Genomic DNA, 25,744 nt, shown 5'->3' with positions numbered 1-25,744 from the left:
AGGGGCGGCGGGCGGGGAGCAGGGCGGGGGTGCTGTTCGGGCGGCTCCAGCCCTCACGGGTCTCCTGCGTGCCTCCTGTGGGAGGCAGCTTCCCTAATTAGTTCTTTTAGTTACGTTTGTGGGTAGCTAGCAGCAATCGCGGCGATTTTGTGCCCAAATCCTTGCAGTTACTACTCATTTCGGGTCACCTCCAAGTAATCCCGATACCCAAGGGGACAGCTCGCTGCCTGCAAAAAAATAACTAAAAGTTAGTCCCGTGTTACAGCTTCCTGACCGCGTCCAGAAAGCATTCAGCCTGCTCAGGTGTGCCAGGAAGCTCCAGCGTTGGAGGGAGCAGCCCCTTAGGTTGGTGCTAAAATGGCTGACCTCGCAGCCTGTGGCGGGGTGCTGCACGGCGTTGAGCTGAACGTGTACAGTTTTGAAGTACTTTCTGCGTATGTGTTTCCTTTTAATGCAGATGTTAAGAGAGAAAAACACCACCGAGTACATTGCTTGCAAAAACAGGTGCATTCGGGAGGTGTTTTAGGCTGTGGTTTCATGGTACGCTTATTCTGGTCTGGCTGGGTCACTAATAAAAGCTGCGCTTTTATCATTGCCTCCAGCAGTTTCCCTGGAACCAACCCCAATGAGTCGAAGGAATGGGATGATTCCAGTTGGTGGCACTCCTTACAAAGGGCACATTTGGTTGTCAGTCGAATTAGCTGGAATGCGGAGCTATTCCTTGACCCAGCTACGCCTGCTTCCATCCTATCTAAAAGACCAAGTGTCACCGTCACCTACAGGGCTGGGTAGAGAAGGCCCATTTCTTGACCACCCTCCTGTTACCATGACAGAGCTATTCCCTTATCCCATTAGCTGAAGCACATGTGCTAACGGTGCTGTTCAGAAGGCCTAATTTGTGTGAACTGCCAGAACTGTTGACAGAGGCCTCTTCTTTCCTTGTTTTTTTTAACAGCACAGCCACAGTAGAAGTAATAACAGTTATAGGAGGCTGCTTTGTCATCAAGATTTACATCTAGAAACAGCATCATATATGTGCAAATCATGCAAATATGTGCAGATGTAACAGAGAGCAGTACCGTCAGCAGTGTAGATAGTGTCTGCATGTCTGCAAAGTGTTTTAATAGTGCTCCGTTACTAGTTCTGTGCAAACCTGGGAAAGAAAGGTTGTTGTGCCCTGGTAGGCCACTGGAGTGCAGAATAGTGTAAAAGAAAAAAATAAGCACAGTGCTTCTTGGAACAGGATGCAAATAATACTTTGAGGATGGTAGACGTGATTGTATCTGCAGTTGGTAAAAGTATGTTTATAAATTGCTGTGCCATGCTTATCTTTGTCATTTGAGCTTCTGGGTTACTTTACTGGTTTATTTTTTTCTTGTTTTAAGTATTAAGATTGTTGCTTTTTATTCAAATGGTTGCAGGTATACTTTGCCATATTAACTTTAGTGTATGTTTGGTTTTATTCTGAGGTTGGTTGGGGGAATAATGGTCTTCTATTTCAGTGGAAAACACCTAGTACATTCCTTCCACTGTTCAAGTGCACATAGTTCAGAGTGATAATGTCAGCTGTAATTTTGAGATCGTTCTTTGCTGAATTCTAAATAGATACTGGAATGACCAATATCCAAATCTAATCAGAGATTTTGATTAGACATTAGGAAGAAGTCGTGAGGCTCTGGCACAAGCTGCCCAGAGAAGCTGTGGATGCCCCATCTCTGGAGGTGCTCAAGGCCAGGCTGGATGGGGCTTTGGGCAACCTGGTGTGGTGGGAGGTGTCCCTGCCCATGGCAGGGGGCTGGAGCTGGGTGGGCTTTAAGGTCCCTTCCAACCCAAACCATTCTGTCATTCTACAGTTAATGTGTTCAGACTACACCTTCCAGTTGCACCTGCGAGTGTTCAGTATTACTACAAATGAGACTGATTCTCAAATCAGGCACTCGGACAAATCTCTGCTGCCGAAAAGTTTGGGTTAAATGACTTTCCTTACACCACAAAGGAACACTAGAAAAAATGCAAGCAACATCCAGTTCTCAAAGGGGACTACTTTTCTAAACATGAGAGTAGACTTTCTGTCCTTGCACTCTTGGCCTCCTTCCCCACCCACCTTTTGTCTTTTGCATCAGAGCAGCTCAGAGGCCTTGTACATCGCAGCCTCTTTTTGCTGCAGAGCAGTTTGATTTTCAATTAAAGTTTTTTTCAATTCAAACCACTCTATGATTCTATATAATTGGCTGTCTGATGCAAAATGCTACTTCCAGAAATATGTAACTTAACCATTCCTTGTTTGTTGTTTACTAATACTGTTTTTTTCAAAATTATGTTTTAAGTTTTTAGAATAGTTAGTTCTGCTACCTCAGTCAATGATTAGAAAGATGACATGGCAGTTGATAAGAAGTTCTATACCATTCATCTCCAGAGCGTTTCTTGCTCTTGAGAACATGCTGTTCTGACTTTTCAAACAAAAAAGGAAATGTTCAACTTCAGAAATTGCTGTAGTTTATCTTAGTACTTAAGGCATTACAATTATATTTCTTTTTCATATGTTGTGTTATGTTTATGAATTAAAATTGTTATTTGAAAATCACAGAATCATAAAGGTTGGAAAAGACCTCCAAGATCTTTTATGCTATGCAAGTTTATGTTTGTTTGTTTATTGTTGTTTTTAAAAGTGTGTTTATAGTGTCCCCTATGGATATATTTATATATATATAAAGCCTGTTCTGACTGCAGTTGTCCTATCTGCTTCGTTCCTTCCAGAGCAGTTCAACCAAATATGAGGCGATCGGCAGCTCCAAGTCAAGTGCTAGGAAATGTAGCCAAAAAGCCGAGGTTTATACCTCCAGGAAAAAGTAATGCACTTCGTCCCAAGACTGAAACTAAGGAGGTGGACCAAGACATGAAATTAAAGGAGGTAAGTGAACAGTGCACTAAAAATTATATCTGTTTGAACACCGTTGTTAGTAAAAGGTAGCATTGAGCTCAGCACAGACAATTCCAGCTTAGTCTGTTTCAAATAGACTTTGATACCTTTGCTCTTACAAGATTTGATCTTGCATCTTGGGTAGGTTTCTCTCACTCTGAAATGCATGCAGAAAAATGTCCTTAGAATAAATAAAGGTAATTAGTATTGAGCCCAAATACAGTTCTCGGTGCAGATGAGGCACGTTGGCCTGGACTTTGAATTCAAATGTTTGGAATGCTGTGACAAAAGCAGTTTCAGAAAACACGATACTTACTAATGAAATGCCAATACATTGGGTTGCAGATTTGCTAAAAGAAACTTCCTCTGAAACCTTTAGTATCGTCCAGAAAGAGCACCACAGTTTTTATTAATTTTATCTGTAGAAGACTTCTATTAAGTCATAAACTACTTGCACAACTGGTGTTTGGTATTTTGTTCCTGCACTTACTGTTCTGAACATTGGGATGCGTATATTTGTGTAGGGATGTATATGTTTATCTAGATAGTTTGATAGTGAGGATCACACATCTATTAAAATCCCTTCTTGTTGCTCTTTTTTACATTTCTCTTCAACTGCTTGAAGGAAATTCTATCTTGATCTTGTTGCTCTTTTGCAGGTAAATGAGCAACAGGGAAGCGCTTCAGGGCTTTCTAAAATATACCGCCAGAATCAAAATGTAAATTTTACACAGTCTGTGGACTCAACTGGAAAAGTAAAGACAACAACAGCGTGTAACAGCGGTAATAAGTGCAGCAGGTTGGAAATGAAAATGCTAAGTACGCCCAAAGCTGGTAAGATGCTCTTTCTTACTTACTGCTGCGTAACGTGAGAGAATTTAAAAGCTTGCGAGTGACGTGCTACTTCCTAAACTTTTATGAAATACTAACATGTTGTGCAATGGGACCGTTATTTGGTGTTCTAATTGGTAGAGTGTGACAGGAACAGACACTAAATGATTCTCTTAAATGGAAAACAAACTAAAAAAGTTGACATTTTAAGTGGCAGTTGGTAGTGCTGCTATTCAGGTGTGCGTCTTCCAGAAGAGTACTTATAATCAACTTGCTCTTACCCAGGGTAACGTCACAAAGAAAGTTGGGATACCTTAACTAATAAAAAGTGTTGTGATTTGGATACGTTGTTGGCCTCATGCAGAGAATGCTAACCGTACTGAGGGAATTCACATTTTTCCGAGACTTTCTTCAATGCAAGACCTGAGCAGTTTTCTTCGGCGTATCTGGTGGGTATTCAGGCTCAAGGGGGTTGTTAACCTCCGTGTCACCAGAGCAGGGCTGGCTCTGCTCTCTCGTGTGTGCCATTCATTAATTTTCTACCCGGTAATGAACATTACTCAGAAAAGCTAAGTAGCAAGCACTGCGAAGATAGTGAAGCGCCTGAAAGGTAGCAAATGCACTTTGATGGACCTGAATGACTCTCTGCGGTTGAGTGTCTTCATTTTCTTCTCTTCGTGTGCCCTGACCACAGATGCAGTGCAGGGACATCCCACCTTGTACGGATGTGGGTACTTTAACCGGGCTGCTCACATTGCTGGATGAAAATCAGTTTTCTTGGAGCCAGCTCAAGCATCCTAATGCCTGCCTAACAGATAATTCACTGCTCTCTCCTCACAATTAATTACACTGATAATTAGAATAGCTCTCCACGCTCCCCTCCCACACGCAGTAACTGCTCTGATGCACTCGGCCTACCTGGGCATGTGAACCATGAAGGCCCCCGGTCTCGTTGCTGGTTCTCAGGTGCTGGTTTTCCTGCACTCCCACAGGTAAACACTTTATGGATCCCCCCAGGAATTGGCCTTAGACGCTTGGTCTACTTAGTAGCCTGACTTCTGGCTCCCCTGGTCTGCCAGAGGCCTAGTGCACAAGAGATGCGTGGATACCAACACGTCTTGCTGTTAGAGCTGGGCCAGACTTACTGGTAGCCAACCCCCAAGATGTGCTGATCTCTCCAGTAACTCGTTTCGACTTCCCAGTGACTCCAGTAGGCAACTTGCAGACCCTCTGGTCTCTGCAGTATGTAACCCAGATTCATGGCTGCTCCAAAACCTGGCTCCCAAACCTCTTTTCCTATTTTCCAGTTAGTCCGGCTCGATGTTTGCTAGCGATCACCCGCTGATGGCCACAACCAGGCAGTATGCACGGACTCTCCAGTTGCTGGCACTTCGGGTGCCTGGGCCCTGTGATGTGTGCGGTCCAGCTCCACCTTCTGGCTTGTACAACTCCATGGGCACTTGTGCACACAGGATAGAGAGAGCCCCTTCACCCAGAAAGTGTTTTGACATGTAGTTCCATAACAAGAAGGGACAGCTTGTGAAAAGAAAGAGCACAGGTGGGCAAGCATACTGACCAGTCACCTGTTTAAAGCTGGCTCCTTTCTTCCTTTTGTTCCTCCCTGAACCACCTTCATCTTTCCCCCTTGCCAATCTTTGTTTTTTCCTCTAAAAATCTCATTATAAGCCTTGTGCAATCCCCAGTGCTCTTTCTAGCATCTTCTAAGTTCCATACCCAGGTAGGCAACGACCCCCCTCATTCCATAGGGTGCTCTGGAGAGCCTTTCCTGTTGGACTCTTCTTGTTGGCTTTCACCCTCAGAAAATGGGGTTGGTTGGTCCCCTCTGGTGGGGGACCAATTCCATCAGGTGCTCTCTTTGGCAGGGATAATGTGGGAAAATTCAGCCATCTTTTATGCCTGGTCTTTTGGGTTTTGTGTTTATCTGCAGCGTGCTGTAACTCCCAGTTCTTCCCGTGATGCCCATACATCCAGAGACCTTTCAGTGTGTATGGGACAAGTTGTTTGAGTGGTCCTGCTTCCCTGTCGATACATCTGTGAAAATTTGCGTCTGCTGGTTCTATCTGACAGTGCATTTGAAAGATAGCTAGTGGATTTATTTCCAAAATAACCTTCCTGTGGCCTGCAGGGAAAATTGTCAGTCTTCCCAACAACAACAAAAGTTGTGAAATGGAAAAGATACTCAATGTTTTCTGGTATCATGTGCTCCAGGTGCAGTTGGTATGGGTTCTCTGTGATGAGTTTAGGAAAAAAATAAATTGTGATGGGGTGACCTGTTTCTGTTGATGTTGCGCTCCTAGCTGAGTGACTGACCAAATCATTTCATGCCAAAGCCTTCCTGTGTCTGTAGAACGGGGCTAATCTTGCAACTCTTCGTAAAGCTCTGATAAAATGTGGTATAAAATAAGGATTTTAAAAGAAAATGCTAGTTATGGCCATCAGGCTCACTGGTGATACATGCACTGTGAAAACAGTCTTGCTTGGAGGCTTCATTAAATCTTAAGCAATTTCTTGATGACTTAGATTCTCTAAGACGTAGACTGTGTGAACCAGAACCTCCTTTGTAGTGTGAATTAACTTGGTTTGTCAAAGCTGTTGCTGGTGTGAAATTCGAAAGTAATGGAAACCAGTTGTGAAAACCAGAGTCACTATTTATTTCTTTATTTATTTTTGTCCTAACGGAATTATATCTGACTGTCGGTCTCTTCAGCCAAACAAGGCTTCTCTTTTAAAGGGGCGTTAAGACAATTTCAGGATTTAAAGTCAGTGTGCGTGCATTATTTTGGTTCATTGTCTCAATATCATTTAATGCACATGATAAGCTGTTTGTTAACTTTATATCATGCTGAAAGCTGCTGTGTTTGGGTTGCCAGTGCAGTAGTGGAATGTGTAAATAAATACCCCAGCTTCCATTGAAATTCTTATGAAACACCTGTGGACGTCTGGACAACTGCACTGTTCATTGAGCTTATCTTTCTGAAACCCAGCCCTGAAAATGCTGCGCATTCTTTCAATAAAACTTGCTCTCTGACATACGGTGTCCTTTTCCGGGAGTAGACAAGTAAGGATTTGATCAGATACCATCAATCTAAAAATTACAGCAGATCTAGCTTAAAAAAATACTTGCTTTTCTAGCCTTCTTCTCAAAATGAGCTTTTTTTTTCCCTAAAATTTCACTAATAAAAGTAAAATGAAAAGGACGCTGAAATTCTGTAAGATGAGATAAAAACCTCTAAAGTGGTTTTAATAAGATTGTAGCAACTGTTGTAGAGTGAAACCTACCGATGTAATTTTGAAGAAAGCTGTGGTGGTAGTAGCAGGGTTTGGGCTGGAAGCTATTTCAGATGCAAGTTTATGGTGTTCAACAAGCAGGTTACTGATTGTGATTATGGTGAGCGCTGAACACTGGAAAATGATGCTTCTTCATAAATACATATCTTTGTAGGAAAATAAACTTTACTACTGCTTTATGAATCAGCCTGGGTTCTTTTGTTTGTTTGTTTCAAGAGGAAAACGGTGTGGCAATCATTTTGGTACGTTTTTTTCACATTCAGAACATAATATTCATCGGCACTGCCATCAGGTGTGGTATGGGGAGGTCATTTATTTTTCTTATACGCCTGTACTGGATTAGTCTGTATGTCTTTAAAAGTGAAAGTTACTTTACCATTCCAGAAATACTTAACAGAAATCGAAAATTACACGTCTGGACTATTACCGCAGCTCTTAAAACTCCTTGGCTTCTACTTGTCCTCATTCCATTCTGAGGTCCTATAACTGAGTACAAAACAAACACAAATAATTTGTTTGAAGAATCCACAGACAGGCAAATCTCTGAACTATAGTTAATATCTCCTCGGTGTCTTACTTCTCTGTCTGGATTACATTTTTGGATTTATGCTCTGCAAGATGATGAATTCAGATATGGTGCTAGTAAGCGGGATTGGCCAGAACCGGGGTTCTCACCTGCACTACCTTCTTCAACTTAACATTTTATATGTAAATATATATGTAACGAATTTAATTTATGCTTATTATCTGAGTTTACAGTTTACTTTCTGTTGGTATTTTTAATCTAGGAGAACCTTGACTTGTTTCTCCTCTGGGTTTGCTACATCGCATGTGGAGACAAATAGCTCTTTCACCTGCGTACTTGGACATAGCATTGGGCTCGTATGGACATAGTTGGGCTCGGACTTCATTATTTGAACCTGATGTAGGTGAACAGAAAAGCTGCATACCGAGTCTGTCACTTTCTTCCATCTCCCCTCCTGTTTAGTTTTCGGTTGAGGAATACCTTGTCTTTCATCCATCATTAACATCTCTTAATGCTTCTTCTAAGAGAAACTTTGTCAGAAGTCATACTCAGAGATTACCTTTGAACTAGCAATGCAGACAGATTGTAACTGTATTTCAGAACAGGATTAAAGTGTTTGCCCTATGATGACAGAAAGTTTTTCATGCTTATGATGTTAACCGTATTTATTATTTGCATGTAGTTGTGAATATATTTTCCATATTTTCCCTGGGATGCTAATGTTTGCTGAGTTTGTTGGCCTATAAAGTTTAAACTCTTTCCTCAGTTAAGTCATCTTTATTTTCATAATGGGATTGTTTGGCTCCTTCAGCTTTCTCGAGCATTGTTACAGGTTAGCCTGGTTTCTTCTCACTTGATACGAATACAAAACCCTCTTAATTAATATGAATGCTATATGAGAAAATTTGCTTTTCAGTAAATCATGACAGCACCAATCAATTCCCTATCACTGCTAATCAGAGGATTAAAAAAAATGCTATTTGGAGTTTTTTTTCGTACTGTGCAATTTCAGCCTGTCTATTTTCAGTTTCTAGATAACACAACCAAAGACATTCAGTCCTGACATCTTGTAATGAAACATCCTGTTGCTAGAATTACTTAAGTATCTTTGCACGTATTAATTCTAATTTCTATTATTTCTTTCATTTCCATTATTGCACTTTACAAATTGAACTGGAAAAGATATTCCCGTTGAGTATTTTTACCATCTGCCTGTATTAGTGGTGGAGCTGCAGTTCAGTGGGCCCCTCACGTGTTTTCATAAACAGTTGGTAAAGCAGTTAACTCTTTGGGTAAAAGATACTGCATAACCGTGTGTAGCTCTTAGTAACAACTAAGTGTGCCTTAGTACAGCTGTTATTTGATGCCTGAGCTCAAAGAAGTTATTGTTGCATTACTTGCAAGTTAGATTTAAAGTGTGTAGATGTTTTTTTTATCAAAATGGTATCGCTGCTAGTTTCTTTCTGATTTAAAGTAAACTGCTTCTCCGTGCAGTGTGATGGACAGAATAGCCAGTAATAGCGAACAGACAGCTGTCGCTAAATTCAAGATTGTTTTTATTCTGTGTGGGTGTCACCTGTACCTGTTCGAGTTCACTCAGGAGATGGGGATTGGTTAAGAAAATTAGACTGATGTTAGAGTAAATGTATTGGAAATAAATTAACTGTCTCTCTCATCCGACACCATTCAGAGACAGTTTTGTGATGTTCATTTGATAAATGAACCAGAAGTGTTCATTTATCCATCAGCCACGGTAGGTATAGCTGCAGATTGTCACCCGTTGGCCAAGTACACCACTGGCCAGCAGTCGACGTGGTACTGGCAGACTTCTCGATGAGCCTTCTGTGGTGTAGTCCTACGCGGCTTACATTGTTCTCTGGGCTGCAGCTTTGGGGCTCTGACACCTCCTCAGGATGATTCCTTTCGCTTGGTGCTCTTCCTTGAGATGTGAGGTGATGTCCTTTACTTTGCTGCTGGTGTCTGACCTTCTCTGGTATTTCCCCGGCTAGTTACATGCACTCAGATTTCCCCCTTGCTGAGGTCATGCATTGTTTTTAGTTATGCATGGAAATGGTATGGTAACAAAGCAGGAAACAGCATTTTAGCAAAGTAACTTTACTACTGTAATCTTAGTGTTCAAAAAAAAAAATATTAAGATATTCTTCACCCTTATCTGCCGTTGCTTTTTCTCATGACTCTTCAATCTTTTTTTTTTTTTTTTTTGCCTTACTCTTGCTATAGATTCCTCACCTGCTTTATGGTCGTGGTTAGAACAGAACCCTGTCCTTCAGGGTTTCTATTCCTGTGCTCAGAAGCACCAAATGCAGCAGCCGTGACTTCCCTGCTTCTGCAGTTTTAAGGTCTGCAGCGGAGAAACCGTTACTGAATTGTAGCGGTAATCCCTTAACTCAGGGTCATCGCCACAGACTGAAAGCAAGCAAAACAGCATAGTGTGCTTCTGGGATACACTGGCCTGCTGAGGAAGTTCACATCTCTAACCAGTGTTACTTACCTTGAATTTGGACTGCCCACCAGTTTGAGCAGTAAGATGCACCGTGAGTAGGAAAAAACAAGCAAGTATGAGGCGGGTGGAAGGAAACTATTCCAGCTCCACCACCAAAGGCAGCGTGTCGTATAACATTCGCCAAGTGCAAAGCTGCTGTCCTGGGCTGGGTAGCCACCTGCGATGCGCTATAATGGGCTGCTGTAAAACAAACCCTGCCTTTCTCAGGCGATATTTCCACGGTTAGTCCAACACAACCTATAATTTGATATGATCGTGTATAGCTGTTGTGTGAATAACGAGGCTTTAGGTAATGATAGGTGACATAACCAGGATATTCACACGTTTGAGAAAAGGGCAGTGAAATGGCAGCGAAATACACTTTTCATCTGTCCTAGTTAGATGTGCTCTGATACGTGCATTTGAACTAATGGAGATAATGAAGGAGAGAGGAAGGAAACTAGAAATCAGAAGGGTATTACTTGGTCAGAAAAGGAAACGCACATCAGAGTTGTTTTAGATGGAAGATACCCAACGCTTCCCAAAAAGTTGCAAGGATTAATGTGGAAGCTTTTCAGTGGAAACTTGCCTATTAAACTGAATGGTATTTGCTTCTTTGCAGTGAAACAGCACAAATTGCTAGTTTCTTTACTTTTTAAATAGTGATAGATATACTCACTATTGAAGAGAGCTATGCTGCACATAAAGATAATAATCTTTTATGCTTTATCCCTTTGTTTTTATCATAAATTATTGAAAAAACAGAATTTGTAAACAAGAAAAAAAAAGACTTAAACGCTCTTTTTAGTGCAGACACAGAGACCTAATGTTGAAACTGCAGATAAAAAGGAAACTCCCTTTTCCAGGGTGGGAGTGGGCCTGGGAAATGAACTGATTAAGCCAATATATTTATTATTATTTAGCTCCTTGGCAATTGCATGCAAATATATGATATATAGTCTGCAATATGTAGAAAATGAAATTACCTAACACTGTAATTTTGAAATAAGGAACTTAGGAGATGCTTTGTCTAGAGACTATTTTTAACAATTTAGGTTTAGCAGTAAAGATAGTTTCAGTTTCTTCATTCATTCTGGGGGAAACTGTCCATATAATTTCTTCTTAATTTCTCCTTCATTATCAAAATTTATTATCAGGCCGCGTGTGTGTGTGTAAGGAGTGAAGATGGACAAAAGAGGAAAATCACTGCAACTCTAAATTTCTCGGATATTTTCCACTCCCACCCTTCAGAAAGCCCTGTTTTGGGGGTGTGGGGGTGGGATGTGGTTTTGCTCCCGCCAGCACCCTCCCGTTTCCAACAGATACAAAGCTGGATTTAAAGGAAGATGGGAGAGAATGTAAGTACCAGGTAAAGGACAAGAAATGCCTTATTCAAGTGAAGTGGAAGGGTTTTTTGAGTTATAATGAGCACTGTTACAGACTTGGCCCGGATCCCTTCAAAGATAGTCGCCAAATCTTTCTGTAGCTCTGCTCATTGTTTGGATCCCCTTTGTTGCCATGCCAGCATAACTAGAGTTCAGCCCCAGCTTCTGGCTTTGGGCCTTAGGCTTCCCCCCGAACAGAAGCTTTGTCACAATACGACTTTCCTAAAGCCAACAGGATAGCGGTAAGACGGTTTGTTATCTCAGGGTCCTCAAAATAGCTGCTCTGAGCACATCAGAAGAATGGAGAAAGCTGCTCCTATGTCAAATGCACGAAGTAGTGGGTGGGGAAGTATTTTGAGGTTACTATTAAAGAATAATATCCAAAAGATGGGAGAATTGCAGAAACTTGACTTTTCTTACATTCTTTCTTTTCTTCTAGAGGCTATCTCACTAATGGGGATTTAAGAATATAAATATCCTGAGAAAACCATACTTTGAAATCTTCCTGTATTTCTTGGCTGCTTCTGGTCAGTCATCAAAAAGCTTGTTGAAAAACAGGATCAGAGAAGGTGCAAGAGTGTATTAGGAACCGGAGGCACTTCTGAATTCGTAAAGAACGATGCTGTTCCCTTTTCTTACTTACAAAGCGAAGAGCTTATTTATGGTGCTATAGGCACTTAGTAGGATAATTTGGAGTCCTGTAGCTTTAAGCCAAACTTGTTTGAAGGACGATTACAGATCTGAATGTGTGGGCTGGAATGTCAGATTGAGATGAAGATAAATCCTTAAAATTTGGCATGGAGAAGGCCAGTGTAATTATCTAATTTGAATATTTCCCATTTCAGTGGGCTAGATGTTGAGACAACACTTAGCATCAGCAGAGGGGATGGATGCATAATTAGCTTTTACGCCTGGAATTTTAGAGGACATGAGAGCTCTGGAGTGCATAATTCAGGCTAGCTTCAGGAGAGCAGTGCAAAGGTAATAATTACACTGTTAACTTCTGGAGTTTCTGGGCTTGTCCCGAGATATAAGTGCCCAGAAGCTGCAAGAATTATTAGCTAGACATCAGGCGTTAATATGTGGTAAATGGTGATGACAGAAATAGATGCAGAAGAAAGAATTAAAGCTTCTCTTTGTTTTTCCCGTTCCTGCCCACCCTACCCCAAATGCTGGGCAGAGGTTTAGAAAAGTTTAGAAATATTTGTGCAAGGAGAAGGGAAAAGAGTGGTCTGAGGGGTTCAGGTATGGTAAGGGTAGGAAGAAGAAAGTGTAAAGTTGATGGTGAAACAGGAAAAAAGAAGAATGAAATGAGAAAGCTATTTGAAATACATATTAAATGCTCTTATAATAATTCTCAGAGTCTGGAGAGAATCTATCTAAGCGCAGTAGCTTCCAGGTGAAGTTTTTCTGCAACTTTTGTCTCTCAATTCTTTGCCACCCTCAGCTCTCTCCATAATGAATAATGCCTGCAACCCTTAATTTGGGAGATTACCCACGAAACAGCTGTCTCTACGGGAGACCTTTGGAGCTGAAAACTTTCTCACCCACCCTTTGCCGCAGCCGGCTCTCAAGACGGATCGAATGACTTGGCACCATCTTGCTGGTGTGTCAGTGAAGAAGGCTGTGCGATGACCTAATGGAACTTTTGCAGCCCTTGCTACCTATAGACCCTCTCAAGCCATCTTCTGCAGCTGCCAAATCCATTTGCACGAGTGAGCAACTGCCTCAGTGCTTGCCAAATGTTTTTGCTGCCAGTATACCCCAATATATTCAGAGATGTGTAACGTAGCCGTAGCTGCTCAATCCTCTTACGGTTTCTAATAAGCACAGGGGTATCAGGGTTTCACTTCAGATTTTGGATCAGATCTTGCAGTCATTTTCTTGTTCTTAAGATTCTCAGGCTTCTACTGAATGCAAATGCCAAACCCAGGTCTACCCAGAGCTGGTTTGCTTACACATTAAATAAAAGAAAAATTGATCTCTTTTAGACTTACTCTGAGGCTACCCTTCTGTGGGCAGAGCGCCCTCACAGAGTTCAGCAGCCCTTTATTGACTTATTATTATTTGCATTGAAAGGTCCCAGCCTGGACCAGTGTAATTCACTTCATTCAAGTCTGCTCCGAACTTCATCTTTCATGACATTCTTTTTTAGGGTCTCCTCCTTAATTATCTCTGTGTGTGTACCCTGTAGAGATCCTCCCTCTTTTTTTTTTTTTTTCTTCAAGAATAAAAGCTTGTCATGGAGATATTCTTCCTCAGTTTGTTTGACAAAGGATCCTTCTTCTCCCTCTTCTCTCCCCAGTTTAAGAAACCAGCCTTTGTAGGGTGTTCTCTCATATATATCAAAATATACATGGGCCACTTGGTGCAGTGATTGACTACGGTCCAAATGTGTCACTTGGCTTCTAAAATTTGGGCCCATTGAACTTTTTCAACAATTCATCTCATAGTAGCTTGGCTACTTTAATCCCTGCCTCTCTTCTATCTGTGATTCATTCATCTCTTGATAGCTCTCCAGGAAGCACTATTTGTATTTTTTTTTGTATTTATTCTAGAATTTTCAACTGCAAAGCCCTGAACTTACCTATTACCTGTAGTTTCGAGTCTTATTTCCCAACTATTTAAGTTCTTCATCCTTAGCAAGGGCCTGTTGCTCAGTCCTTGAGTAATTGTGATGGTTTTCCATTCTCTTAATATTCTGATCTACTCTCACAGCTCCCATTTTTCATCAATTTCCAAATATGAAGATTTCATCCACTTGAAAACTGGGGTTTTAAATGCTAACATTTAAATTGGGAAGCATCTGGCTTCTTGAAAAGAAAGAATCAAGCAAATGGGGGGAAAAAATTGCTTTGTGAGTGCTAATATCAGCACAGGGCAGGGGCAGAAGCACAACAGGGCTGGGGGAGAACAGGTTTTTTTTCAACTGTCTTGGAGCTGCACCTTTGGTAGCTCAAAGAAGTCTTCGTGTGATGTTAATACGCAGCCTTCTCACCTTCTGTGATTTCTCATCCAAGTACTGACATGACCTTAGGCTGATGAGCAGAACTATTTAAAAACAACAACAACAAAAAAAAAGAAATAGGAAAAAAAAAAATCTTGTTTGGCAGCCGGCTTCATTTTTTACGAGGGTTATTTTACACTCCTGCAGAACAATATGTAATTCAGACTGATTCCTTCAGGCGCTTGCTCAAAAGAAATCATTGTAGCGGTGTTTTGCTGTAATTGCATTAGTGTGGAAACCGGGTCTCTGTTAAGCAGGAAGGTGATGAAGTAACACGAGTTCAGGTAGGTTTATTAAGATTTGCTGCAGCCCGGCACAGAGGTGGCTGCTGCAGCATTTTGGGGAGTTACTCTCCTCACTGGCTGGTCCCTAATCCCCTGGTCTGTCCCGGTTGCCTCAGCCACACGGACACAACCCTGCACTGGTCTGCATTTCTGCATTTCTGGCCAGCAGCCAGCCCGCAGAGGTGCTGGTCCCTCCCGCAGCCATCTCACAGACCCTCTGGTCGCTCCAGAATGTGGCCCAGGCTCACGGAGGCCACGTCTTGGCTCCCAGCCCCATATCTGCTGTCTCTTTATGGTTTGGTGCTTGCCAGCGACCGTGTGCTGCCATACGGGCTGAGGTGATAGCATGGGTTTGGCCTCTGCTTGCCGGTACCCCAAGCACATGGGTCCCTCCGACCTGTGATCAGAATAAAGGCTTCTCTCACCCAGGAAAATAGTTACAAGTGTAGTTTAGTAAGAAGATGGGACAAACTCCAGTGATCAGGGCTAGGGGATGGCTGGACATGCATCTGGGCTCCTCACACCCCATTTCCCTGTGCCTGTTCCTTCCCAAACCACTTTCATCCGCTCCTTTACTTGCCCTTGTTCCCTCCTTGAAATACCCCGTCCTAAGCCTTGTCCAATCCCAAAATACACTTGCTGGCATCTCGTAATGACTGCCATACGCCGGTGGGCTGCAAAGTGAGCGGGGGGGCCTCACCCGTCGACTCTCCTGTCACGGTCCCACTCCTGAGCTGTGGCGCCGCTCGTGTTTCTGTTGGAGCAGCCATGTCGAGGGCCCCCCTTCTTTCCTTGGGGTTATTGGGGTTCTTCTGCCTGATGATGTTCATCTGCTCTGTGTTTGTGGGGAGGAGCCTTTACTCACACAGCCTAGCCCTGAGTTTTGTCACTAAAAGTCAGGAGACTGGGGCCTGCACAGCTTCTTAAACATCCGAGGGCATAAGGTGGGCTTTTCTGTGGCTCCTCGATTCCTATACTCCCAGAAGCCTAAAATACATTAGGCATATTCCTTTTTTTTTTTTTTTTTTAACCACTGGTACACCACTCTTTAGTAATATTAAGAGCAAAGTGTGGGGAAATAGGGAAGGATTAGGTGTTTAAAAGTAATGGTTTTCACGCGGTGTTTCTAACCACAGAAGTATTTTGTTTCTCAAAGTCTCCCGAAATGGGCTTCAGACTATAAAATGCTTTATTTAATCCTGGCTTGAAAGCGATTCCAGCAAAGTGGACCAGTCACAATTTTGTTAGGTGGCGTGGGCAAGCCAAGCCTCGGGAAGTTGTTCCAAACACGCTTGTTATTGTAAACGCTGGCTGATTTTTAGCAGTGAAAGTCTCCTTTCGTTTAGTTTCAGGCTTTTTGTTTTGATTGCGGCTTGCGTCTGCTTGGGGATTTTTCCCCTTTGAGCAAGCAAGTTTATACCTAGATCTTTATTGCCTGCAGATAGATATTTCAAGCTATAATTAGATTTCTCTTGCCCTTACCCCCCCCTTCTAGGCTCCCTTTTTTTCAAGGCTGAACATGTTAAGCTTGAGAAGCTGTTGCCACCATCTCAAATTGTGTTTGTTTCCACCCTTTGGACTCTTGCAGTGACATACGCGATTTTTTCAAACTTAGTTGTTGCTTCTTGTGTTTATGGGCACCTTCCCTTTCATCTGCAGGTTCCTCCGCTTTGTTAATCGAGTTTAGACCGGAGAAATTTCAAACCTCGCCTGCGTTTTTGTGTTAAGGCTTGGCTCAAGGTGATGCATTTTGGAGCAAACAGCGGAGATGCACCAACGTAGCACGCACATCTTGCTCCTAAAACTCAGGTTTTCACCCAGAAGGAATGCCTGGAAGTATTATCACGCAAGTAGCATGTTTCCCGGTGGTTGTTAGGAAAACCCCAGCTTCCACTCGCGATGGCAGACCCAGTAATTTGGGATTGAGCCGTAACCTTTCTCGCAGGCATCCCGAGAGGCAGGTCAGGCCGTTTCGCAGCCACCACGGGCTGCACGGCGATGCCACACGCCCCGAGAGGCAGGCATGTTCCAGCAGGGCACAGCTGCAGGCTGCAGCCACGAGAAAAAGCCGGATAAAAAGCCGATTCAGCTCTCACGCCGCCGCGTTTGTTTGTTTTTTTTTTTTTTCCACCAGGATTTTTTTTTGTCGCTTTCTCCGCCGTCAAACGCCGGGCCGCGAATAGCGGCTGCCTCTTTAAGAAGCCTCTGTGTAGGTAGCAGGAGCAGGCTGCAAAATGCAGGAGAAGCTTAGCTTTGCTGGAAGGCCGAGTGTAACCTAACCAGCTGGAGGATATGCAATAGCTGATTGACAGCAGGACTAGCATTATGCAAATACCGCCGGAGAGCGCGGCGGCCGACCGGGGGCTCTCTGAGGGAGCTCCCTACACACGCCGCGCTTATCTGGCTGGAGCTTTCCGCCTCGCCTCCCGCTCGGTGTAACAGTCAATAAATCGCCCCCCAAAAACAATTGTTGCTTTTTTTTTTCTTTTTTTTTTTTCCCTCCCTTTTTTCGGCCGCCCGTTGCGTGCGAAATCCCGAGTGCGGTTTCAGTTTGCGATATGTGCGAGAGAGCTAGGGATATGTGTCAGAGCTTGTTACTCCGGCTAAATTAGGTAATTTTTAGCTGGGTAACGTGCTAATCTTTAAACCTTTATGTCTTTAAATCCTGCGTGTGTCTGGTCTCTTCATACAAAAGTGTATTTTGCTTGTTTCTTCTCGTCTTCTTCAGTCTGAAGCCTTATGTAGGTCAGGCTTGGCTTAAGCAGATTTCCTGAACCTGCGTCAGCTTAAGCTGAAGGAATTTTAATAAACCCTCCCTTGTAGGCGTGGGCCTAAATGAGACTAGCCTAGTTAAGCCTGATCTTTTTCTGTTTGTGAAAAAGAGCCGAGCAGAGCTAGGGACTGCATGGTGGCTTCAGGAACGGCTTCCTTAATTCCGAGCTAACAATGGTCGGGAAGGCCAGATCTTCTAATTTCACCTTATCTGAAAAGCTCGATTTGCTAAAACTCGTGAAGCCGTACGTTAAAATTCTCGAAGAACACACCAATAAGCATTCAGTCATAGTGGAAAAAAACAAATGCTGGGATATCATAGCTGATAACTACAATGCCATCGGAGTAGATCGCCCGCCTCGTACCGCACAGGGCCTGCGCACGCTGTACAAGAGGCTCAAAGAATATGCCAAACAGGAGCTATTGCAGCAAAAGGAGACGCACTCCGATTGTAAAAGCAGCATTTCCGAGCCAACCAAGAAAGTTGTGGAGATGATTCCACAGATTTCCAATGTGTGTTTAAGAGACAGGAGCGGTGTACAAAGGTGAGAGAATTTTTTTTTTTCATTTTGTTTCTGAATGAAAATTATGGCGCCTCCTATCTGCTCTGTGACGCGTTTCTCGTGTTCAGTGTCCTAAAGAAAACGTAAGAGAAAAATCCCCAAATTGGGAACAATGACTAAATAATATTGCTTTTGTTTTATGGGAAGCTTGATGGTGACTTAGCACTGCATTCATTTTTCAGCTCTTTCAAAGCCTGTTTCAGTCTTTGTCATACTCTGGAAAGTGAGGGTTAAGGGAGAATCAAAGAGAAATAGTAGCTCCAACCTCTACCCCTCCCCTACCTTTTAATAGGCAGATTATTCAAACATTGGCAAAGTGATGGCTATTCTCCTCCATTTAAGGTAATACTGCAGTCATTTTGCAACATATGGAACTCTTAGCAGTTTATATAAGATTTTTAATAAAGTTACTTCACAGAGCTAAGGAACCTTGTTCCTGGAGCTTTCTTCTCTCATTTGCTCTGCTGTTTGCATATTACGTTTTAACTGATCCCAACCCTTTAAAAAAATCGACTGCCTGCACCACAGTGCCTTTGTGAGTGCAAGTGTGTTTTTTTAAATACTTTTATTGCATTGACAGTGATTTTCTGAAACTGGAGCAAAGCTAATTGCAGTCTAAACTCCAAGCACTTCTGCATCGTACGGTAGGTAGTTTAAATGCACACAGAGAGAAACTGAGAGGTACAGCTATAGAAGTTTTGTTTTTTTTTGGTAGTTTTTTTTTTTCTACACTGCTCAGTAAAGTGAGACACACTGTCTAGATTTGAGCCAGACATAATACAGGCAGGCAGCATGCAGGCTTTCTCACACAGCTGGCTAATGCCCCTCATATCTGACTTGCAACACTCTGCTGGTTCTGTATTGGTCCTTGAGGGATCAAAAAATGCCTGGGTCAGGTTTTGGTTCCTCCAGATACAAAAAGCAAGGTAGGGAGGAGGGGAAAAAAAGCCAAATAACTCTCAGAAATCTTGAGAAAGCTCTGATTTTTTTTTTCTTCCCTCTTTTTAACAAACAGATTAATGGGAAGTGAACTTTCCATATTTTAATCGGACACACTGCTAGTTGGTGCAACAGCTAAAGGCTCTAAGAAAAGCTGGCATGCGCGCACAGGGCGAATTTGATTCGTGGTGCCACTGGTTGAACTGAATGGTAACAATTGTCTAAATCCCAACATGCCAGATGCTCTAAAAATATGCTGTTGTGGGTCCTCGGCGTAAAGAAGTCTGAAGCAACTGGGCTGTGCTGCTGCTGCTGCTCCTGGTGAATGCCCCTGGAGGAACAGTTCCAAAGAATTCCCTGGAACAAAACGAGGCTTTTAATTGCGCTAATAAAGGTTGCAGTGTCTTGGCTACCAACTTTTGTAAGGAGGAAGAAAAAAAAAAAATAGTGTGAGAACTTTGGTTTGTAGATCGGCTTATAAAAAGCGGTGACGCTTTTCATGAATGATTAAGAGCTAATGATCTCCATAGTTTGTCTCCTATAATTTAGGCATTTTTTGCAGGCTTTTATGGCTCTGGGAACGTTGACTTGATTGCTGCTTACCCAAAATGGTTGTTCTAGGAACAGCCAATGCACTGTGTGTCGAAGGGAAGGATTATCATTTAAATATATTTTTTTTCTGCCTAATTACATCATTATTTGATAGTTCTAATTTTAACTCCGAGTTGCATTTTCCCCTGATTTTGAAAACCCTGCGCTGGGTTTTAACTCACTAGGATATGGCTTAGCTTTTTGGGAAGGAAATACAACTTATAATGAATCCAAATTCTTAATTGCACCTTTAAGCAATTTCTAGCTCACGGTGATTAAACAAAACCTAGTGAATCATGGGTGCCTCCAGGGTTATAAATACCATCCCCCAGTTGTGGTAACTGTTGTTTGTCTTTCTTTCAGTCAAGTTGTCAGAAACAACATTAGTAACCACCATACAGGCGTTCCTTTTGTTTCCCAATTCCTTCTTTCTCTCTTCCCCGTCTAATTGTTTTCCTCTTAGGAGGCTGACTCCAAAAGGGGGGAAAAAAAGCCCCGGCGGAGCTACCTGAAGGTTTGGTAATTGTCAAGTTTCCTGTGAAATACACTGCACGAGATGAAATGGTCACCGTTTGGAGGCTGTTAGCCTGAATCGTACCTATTTTTTCTTTCTCTTTAACCTCTCTCACTTTCTCTTTCTGCTCTCTCCCTCTCCGTTTCCTTTTGTCACAATGACCTGCTTCTCCTGCTAGTTGTTTCCACCATTCGCAGGCGAGACGCTGGCCGGGAGCCAGCAACCCCGACCGAGGCGAGCCCGTGCTAGAGGCTGAGGTGGTGAAGAGGGGGAAACCCGGCGCTACGGCCAGCCCTGGGGAGGCACAGAGGACATTTGTATGCGGGAAAATAACCCCTGATGCTCAAGGAAAAGGAGGGGAAGGGATGTGAGAAAGAGGTGCATAGAAGAAGGTGAAGCTTTGTGGCATGAGGAAGAGAGGGAGTAAGGTGATATAATCGATACTTTATAGGCAGCTCTGGTGACGGTGGACAGAATTACGATTATCCCGATGTTTTCTTAGGGATAAATGAAAGTTCTGTTTCCAAAAGCCTCCTTCAGATGGACTTTTTCTTCTTGAAAGCTTTATTTAAAATAGTGTGGGTGATTGGCAGAACTAATTTTTGTGAAATACATTTCTCTGACCCTCTTGCTCGTTCTTATAACTGAGTATTTAGAAGTTTACGTGCTTTTATTCTAGAAATTGCACTTGGATCTTAGTAGATGGTGGGCTAGTTCAGGGTCCTTTGGAAATTGCACCCATGGCTGCTTATTTCTTTTGAACCAAGAGTTTTGCAGACCATGGGAGATGCAGGGGAGATAATGCTTTCTTTTGGTGTCTCCCTAAGGAGTTTGTGCACTTCCACAAAAAGTAGGATGTACAAATTAAATTTCTCCTGTACTTCTGGGAATGTGAACCCACATCTGCTGCTCACGGGCAGTGTTTTAATAATCAGTGTTCCTCAAACTGTGGATTGTAGAGCTCAAAAGGAGTTTTTAAAAAGCCAGTGCAAACACAGACACACGCCCTACCCCTTTAATAGGCAGCAACTCAGGTCCTCCAGGGCTGGGGAGCATCTGTGGATGTTTTGTTCATCGTGGATCCACTCGCTGCCTTTAGCTGCTAGCAGCAGCTCAGTTCTTCATGGGATGGGGACTGTCTCATGTCTTCATCCTCTAGTTAGAGCCTCTGTTTTAAGGAGTCCTGGCCATGATGGTGCACTGTCTTTGCTGCCAGTACCAGCTTTATGTATTCCCGTTCCCATATTAACCGAACTGCCTCCCAAGTCATGCTGGAGGTATTCTTTGTAGATCCGTACTGTACAATAGTTCAAGAAGCTGATCTGGCTTAAAAAAAAAAAAGAAAAAGTATTGTCTGAATAAAGGAGTGATGTGCAGAGCTCTGGGGTTTCAAACAAGTGGTGGAGAAGTCGGCAGGCGCAGCTGGGGCCGTTATTAGCATCAAAGCCAGCGTAATGTCAGATCGTGACTGGAGGTGCTGCTGACTCAGGGCTTCGCACAAAGGCAGATGAGTCAGGTGGGTGTTGTACTTCAGAACAGGGGGAAAAATGCAGCGCAGAGCTGTTCTGAGTGGCAGCGCTTCCACATCTTCTCATGAAGCTTCAGAAAAATAGTGAGATCATTGATTCGTAGGGAAGGAGCAAGGATTAGCTTGATTCCCTAATCTACGGGCAGGGTCATCATCTGGGCTGTGGTTTCTTCTCCCCAGGCACTTTGTGTAATTTTATTCAGCGATTGTTTTACATGGAAAAAGGCACACAAAACAAACATTTAGGTGCGTGAGTCAGAAACAGGGAACACATTGGGACAGGAGGAGATGAGTAAGTTTGGGAGATGGAAACATTTCTGCCATAGTCCGCTCAATCTGAGTTTATGCCCTTTTATAATCACTTTCTAGGTTATATAAACCATTTCCTCTGTCACGTGCATCAACTTCTACTTCTTTGTTTTTATTCTCATTTATCACTATCATTTATCACTAATGCCTGTTTGTCCTGTTGCAGAGGAAGGGCCAACCAGGATTGCTCTTTCTAGGCTACACTTTGTGGTAGCAGTAGCATCTGAATAAGACAAGGCTGTATACATGTGGTGGAGAGAAGGAGGGATGCACACGGTGTTCATGTAATGAAGTAGAGTTCCAGGCGTAGCTAGCAAAGAGTAGTATTTCAAATGAAGCTTTGGTTACTTACATCTGTGTCTTTTTAAAATAGTTTTTAATGGATGATTTACATCTGATTTTGTGTGTTCTAGTGCTGGTATCGATAAAGAAACAATTGCTGGTACCAGTTCGCCACAGGCAATGTTGGATCACCATCCTGCGACAGTCATGATGGAGTTGCAGTCAGAAGAGGATGTCAAACCTCCTCCTTCTTTGATTATAGACTCACAGCAAAGTGAGAGCTTAGAACAAGAGGAAGAACACCAGCTGGTGCATATTATGGAAAGGTCTCCTTCAACATCGGTGTCTTCGGTTGACATGAGAGTTATGATGTCTCCCTCTCCTGTACCGAGAAGAGATGAGTTTTTTAGGCTTGAGGTTGGAGAACGCTTTAGACCAATGTGTGGGTCTGACCCACAGATGCTGCAAATGCTGAAAGAAGAGCACCAGATAATATTAGAAAATCAAAGAAAAATTGGGCTTTATGTCCAAGAAAAAAGGGATGGTTTGAAAAGAAAGCAGCAGCTGGAGGAAGAACTGTTGCGAACAAAAATCAAAGTAGAGAAGCTGAAGGCAATACGATTACGCCGTGATCTGCCAGAATACAGCAGTATCTAAATATTTTATTACTTCTGTCATATCCCGTGAAGTACTTAATAATAAATACTTTTACCCTAGCAAAGTTGTTCCTTATGTTAATATGGATGGATCAAAATGTGGTCTTGAAAGATGAGAGCATATTTTCCATGTTGTTGTTTATGTACCTTAATAAAAATACCTTGTATGCGTTTGAGTGCACCACCTCTTCTGAACTATAATCAAATCCTGTAGATTTAAGTGGTTAGGATGTTAAAAATCCCAACTTCTTAAATATTTCCACTTCTCTCTAATAGAAATGTGATGACCTAACAGCAATTTAGCTCAATTCTTTCTAAAAATTTGATCATATGCATTATTTCTTCAAATAAGTACCTCTGCTTCATAATCTTAATGAAGTTACAGGTTCGTAAATACGCATTAAAAGGAGGAGTAAGAGGCGATGTTTAAATATGCTCTTCTTTTCAAGTTGGTAAATCTTACGGCAGTGGTGAAATTTTGCTGATATATCAACTTGGAAAACAAAATTACTGGATTGTTATATTTTTTTAATGTTCAGTAGACAGTTGCATAAATGTACATTTTTTTAAAGAGTTAACACTTTTTATTGTTTTCGGTGGATGAGCGTTTCCATAGGACATTATCAAAATAGAGACAAGGAATGCAATACTTCATCGTTAAAACTGCATGTGTGCGTAATTTGTGTGTACAGTTACCATGATCGTATATTCAGTTAGAGTAATTATACTGGTGATCAACCACAGAAGTGTCTAATTTGCTCATTTGCATGCATAATTACTACTGTGCATGTGCAACCAAGACAGTTGCAGGTGCCTTTGATTGATATCAATATGACTATAAGCTACCAAAATGAAATAGTTGCTGTGTGTAAGTAATGTGACTTGAAGTCAACAGAAGATTCTTTGTTATTCCGCGTACCTTTTATAACTGCTGTTGTTCTGGTCTTTTGATTAGTTTTAAATAAAAAGTCCAAAATGAAAAAGAAATTGATTCTTCTGTCTGTCCTAGTAGCAGCACTTTCCTCTGCAGTTATGATCAACACTAATAACTGGAAAACAAAACAAAGCAAACAAAAAAAACCAACCCACAACAACTGGAAAGCGTAAGTCCCAGACAATTGATTTCTCCATAATTCTTGGTCTTCTGCTTGTTATGAATAGATCCACACCTGCCTTAGAGCTCTGGCTCCTTATTCCATGTAACAATACTTTCTCCTTCCTCTAACTTCTAGCATAGGAAAAGGAAAGGAAGCACGGACTCAAGGAAAAAGAGAGAACAAATGAGGTGTAATTCCACCCTGGTCTCCTATCTCAGAGGGCCCCAACAACAGAAAGGACAAAAGCAATAGGAAGGAGAACGTTTTTTTCCTGTGTCTGCTTGTTACTGTTGCTTCTGTCACTGTTTTTCCCCAAATTTGCTTCTTTCTCCATTCCCACAGAACCTCAGCTTGTGTGAATGGGGCACTGGTCTGCATCAGCAGACTCTTTAAATGAGGTAAGCCTTGCTACTTCTTGCCAGTCTTCTGAGTGAATCAGGTTACCTTTGTAACCACGGGGATAAGTGCTTATTAAAACCTGAAGGCTGGAAGCATATAAGTTTAGCTGAGGGACCAGTCGAGCTTAAAGCATTGTAGTTAAAATTTTATGACAGCGATGAGAGAGAAATCATCTCGACTGTCAGTGCCCAGGACACCTTTAACGGATTACAGGTGCGGAGGGTAGAGGAAATAAATCTTTGGTTTACAATCCGAGGAAAAATACAGTCAATGAAAACAGATGTCAGCAATATGGAATTGCCCCCTACTCTTCTTCTTCCAGTGGTATTGTAGAGAAGAGAGCTTTTCAAGCACTTGTTCTTTTGGGAATGTTTGCGTGCACTGATGATGATGTCTGAATGCGTGGCCTTGGTTTCTGTTCAGACCTTGCCTTCTGTCTTTTTTGCGGTTCAAGGACATTGATCTCTTTTTATATAGCCAGGAACACTTCAATGAGATACGCTCTTCCCTGAGTTTACAAGAGTCAGAGTCTTGGCTTTAATAAATAAATACAGATTTTATTTGTTCTACTTTGCTGTGTGAAATGTGGCTGCTCAGAAATTGGGTAACAGCACGAAATTCCCTGCACTCATAATTTTGAAAAAAATGATTTTATCCTTTCAGTTGAAAATCAGAATTTTGTTTTCCAATTTCAAGGAATTCCAATTTGTTGTTCGTGTCCTTACATACTATGCAAATGGATACCTTTTTACTAGTCCAGAAGATAATTCCCAACTGGCTGATTGTGTGGCGGTGGTTTTGAATTATAGCTAACCTTATTTTGGCCACTAAAATGCTCTTCAGAGACTCCAGAATATTTTCTGTTGAATTCTCCATTCTCCTTGAGATACATCAGGAGGTGACCTCCAGGGTCTCTGTTGGCACGGCGTTTTTATTTCAAGGAGTAGAACCAGAGGAATTTCCAATCTACAAAAGCTTGTTTGTAGTCCTTTCTGAACTGAGAGGCAAGGCAGATACAAAGCTCAGACTCTGGGTAGAGCAAACTGCCTGTTACAGTCCTGATATTGGAGGGGGAAGGATACAAATGAGTAAGAAATAATGCAATACAGGGGTCTGCTCAGAAATGTCTCCCTGTAATCAGGACGTTTGGTTGTTCTGGCACTGTCTCATTTGTTGGTGGAAGGCCTTTCATTCTTACTTGCAGGCAGCATCTCTAGTTTGGAGATCTCTCTTCTGGTTTCCTTTGTTCTCTGGTGTGGGTTTTTATGGTTTTTTTTGGTGGTGGGGAGGGGACCCTCTTGAATCCCCACATAGCTGGCTTGTTTCTTT

At 42.3% G+C, this 25,744-nt stretch overlaps 2 protein-coding genes across 6 annotated transcripts in view; both read left to right on the top strand.

The window, feature by feature from the left end:
* The window catches only part of RAD54B (RAD54 homolog B), a 73,034-nt gene that overhangs the window by 228 nt on the left and 47,062 nt on the right, over positions 1-25,744 (top strand). For 2 of the 5 annotated variants that reach the window (XM_080580604.1, XM_080580603.1), the window contains exons 2-3: positions 2,758-2,911; positions 3,580-3,754. In XM_080580604.1, coding sequence (XP_080436730.1) covers positions 2,758-2,911; positions 3,580-3,754 — 329 coding nt within the window. Of the gene's footprint in view, positions 1-56; positions 346-2,757; positions 2,912-3,579; positions 3,755-4,045; positions 4,201-25,744 lie in introns of those variants that run through there. The other 3 variants (XM_080580605.1, XM_080580606.1, XM_080580607.1) reach the window with 3 other exon arrangements.
* Positions 4,239-23,906, top strand: FSBP (fibrinogen silencer binding protein). Its single transcript, XM_080580612.1, has 2 exons — positions 4,239-18,082; positions 22,395-23,906. Exons 1-2 carry the CDS (start codon positions 17,712-17,714, stop codon positions 22,918-22,920), a joined length of 897 nt encoding a protein of 298 aa, XP_080436738.1. The 5' UTR covers positions 4,239-17,711; the 3' UTR covers positions 22,921-23,906.

The sequence above is a fragment of the Anser brachyrhynchus genome (assembly GCF_964034855.1).
Source record: "Anser brachyrhynchus genome assembly, chromosome: 2".
Lineage (NCBI taxonomy): Eukaryota > Metazoa > Chordata > Aves > Anseriformes > Anatidae > Anser > Anser brachyrhynchus.
The sequence above is the reverse complement of the archived record's forward strand: the minus strand, read 5'-3'. Positions and strand labels throughout refer to the sequence as shown.

Excerpts from the sequence above, each read along its gene's own strand:
- FSBP (XM_080580612.1), top strand. The coding sequence starts at position 17,712 with ATGGTCGGGAAGGCCAGATCTTCTAATTTCACCTTATCTGAAAAGCTC. Across the intron at positions 18,083-22,394 it reads GACAGGAGCGGTGTACAAAG|TGCTGGTATCGATAAAGAAA; the intron begins GTGAGAGAATTT and ends TGTGTGTTCTAG.